Source organism: Rhagoletis pomonella, unplaced genomic scaffold, assembly GCF_013731165.1.
Source record: "Rhagoletis pomonella isolate Grant_MI unplaced genomic scaffold, Rhpom_1.0 Rhpom_scaffold_00517, whole genome shotgun sequence".
Taxonomy (NCBI): domain Eukaryota; kingdom Metazoa; phylum Arthropoda; class Insecta; order Diptera; family Tephritidae; genus Rhagoletis; species Rhagoletis pomonella.
This window is the reverse complement of record NW_023459071.1, coordinates 61,113-62,540: the sequence shown is the minus strand read 5'-3', so window position 1 is coordinate 62,540 and position 1,428 is coordinate 61,113. Positions and strand designations below refer to the sequence as shown.

General features: G+C 46.9%; 1 protein-coding gene across 1 annotated transcript in view; it reads right to left on the bottom strand.

Annotated features, from left to right (window-relative positions):
* Nucleotides 1–652: 652 nt before the first annotated feature.
* Nucleotides 653–1,428, bottom strand: part of LOC118751081 (trihydrophobin-like) — a 1,262-nt gene continuing 486 nt past the window's right edge. Inside the window, exon 2 of the mRNA XM_036485847.1 lies at nucleotides 653–1,068. Coding sequence (XP_036341740.1) covers nucleotides 653–1,068 — 416 coding nt within the window. The remainder of the gene's footprint in view (nucleotides 1,069–1,428) is intronic.

The following is a 1,428-nucleotide window of genomic DNA, read 5'->3' as shown; positions in this document are numbered from 1 at the left end:
TCTCGTTTCGCCTTCCTGCAGTCTTTGGCGTAGTGGCCTGAACAGTTACAGTTATAGCACCTGAGACGTTCATCGGCGCGTTGCTTTGCTGCTGGTCGTTCCGGCAATGTAATTGAGCATCGTTTGGTGACGTAAAATTGTGCAATCTTGCTTGGTTGCGGAGTTGCTTGTCAGGGATTCCTTCGACAAGGTAATCCGCGAATTCTTCGTCACTAAGGTTTAAATCTGCTCGTAGGGCGAACTTGTCATTGTAGTAGTTTGAAAAACTTTCCTCCGGCACCCACACACGGTTTTCAAACCTACGACGGCGTTCGAGCTTTCTTTAGCCGGATGTGAACATCGTCTTCATTTCGTTCATTAATTGGTCTACATTGTTGGCGAACGTTGGCTTAGCATTGTACCACGTAAGAGCTGCACCCTTCAACTTTAGGTGTATGGCCACACACATCATCGCATCGTCGACTTTGAATATGCCGCGGTAGTGCATCACTTGATTATACCATGTGGTAAATCCATCGCCGCCATCGTACATTGGTATTATTTCCTTTACCGTTTCGAACGCAACTTTGTCGCTTACTTCGTGTGTTCCCGCCATTTGTTTGTTTTCAAGCAGAGCCTTTTGAAGTTTAAGGACCTCAATCTCTTTTTGCAATTACTCCACTTTAAGGGCTGCTGCCTCGGCATTGTCGTTGTTGCGGACAACGGGTAAATGTTCTGCTGTTACACTACTCACGCTATCGCTATCTTCGGTGTGCCTTGCTGGACGCCGCCCAAAGGTGCCGCTACGTACGCAAGCTACGTCGCTTCGAACGCACACTCCATCGTTGTCGTTTCTTATAATTCTTCCGTTGTCCGCCCCGTTGTTCGTGCCGTTGTTCGCACCGTTATCCATGCCGTTGTTCGTGCCGTTGTTCGCACCGTTGTCCATGCCGTTGTTCACACCGTTGTTTATGTCGTTGTTCACGCCATTGTTGTTCACACCATCGTTGTTCACGCCATCGTTGTTTTCACCATCGTTTGCACTACTGTCCTCGCCACTCTTTTCAAAATTATCTGTTGCTGCTGAACCTTGCCTTTTTGAATTTTCAGCTACATTTTCTCCAGGGCACAGTCCACGTGCCTCCGCTGATAGGTCGCTGAGTCTTGCAGCTAAAGTGGCCTTTGCGCCACTCGCGTTTAGCCCAACGGCCGTGCACCAGGCCTTCAGCTGCAACAGCGAATATCGCTCAGCACTTATGTTCTCACTTTCCATTACTTTATTTAAAATTGACTGTACTTTTAATAGGAATGGTTTCGCGGACCACTTCTGATGTAATATATCAGGTCTTAGTGGTATCGAATTAAAACACGTCCTTTTCGTAACTGCGCACAAAATCTAATGTCTTCTTTTATTTTTGCAAAATGGAGTTAATCCCCCACGCTAAAGTA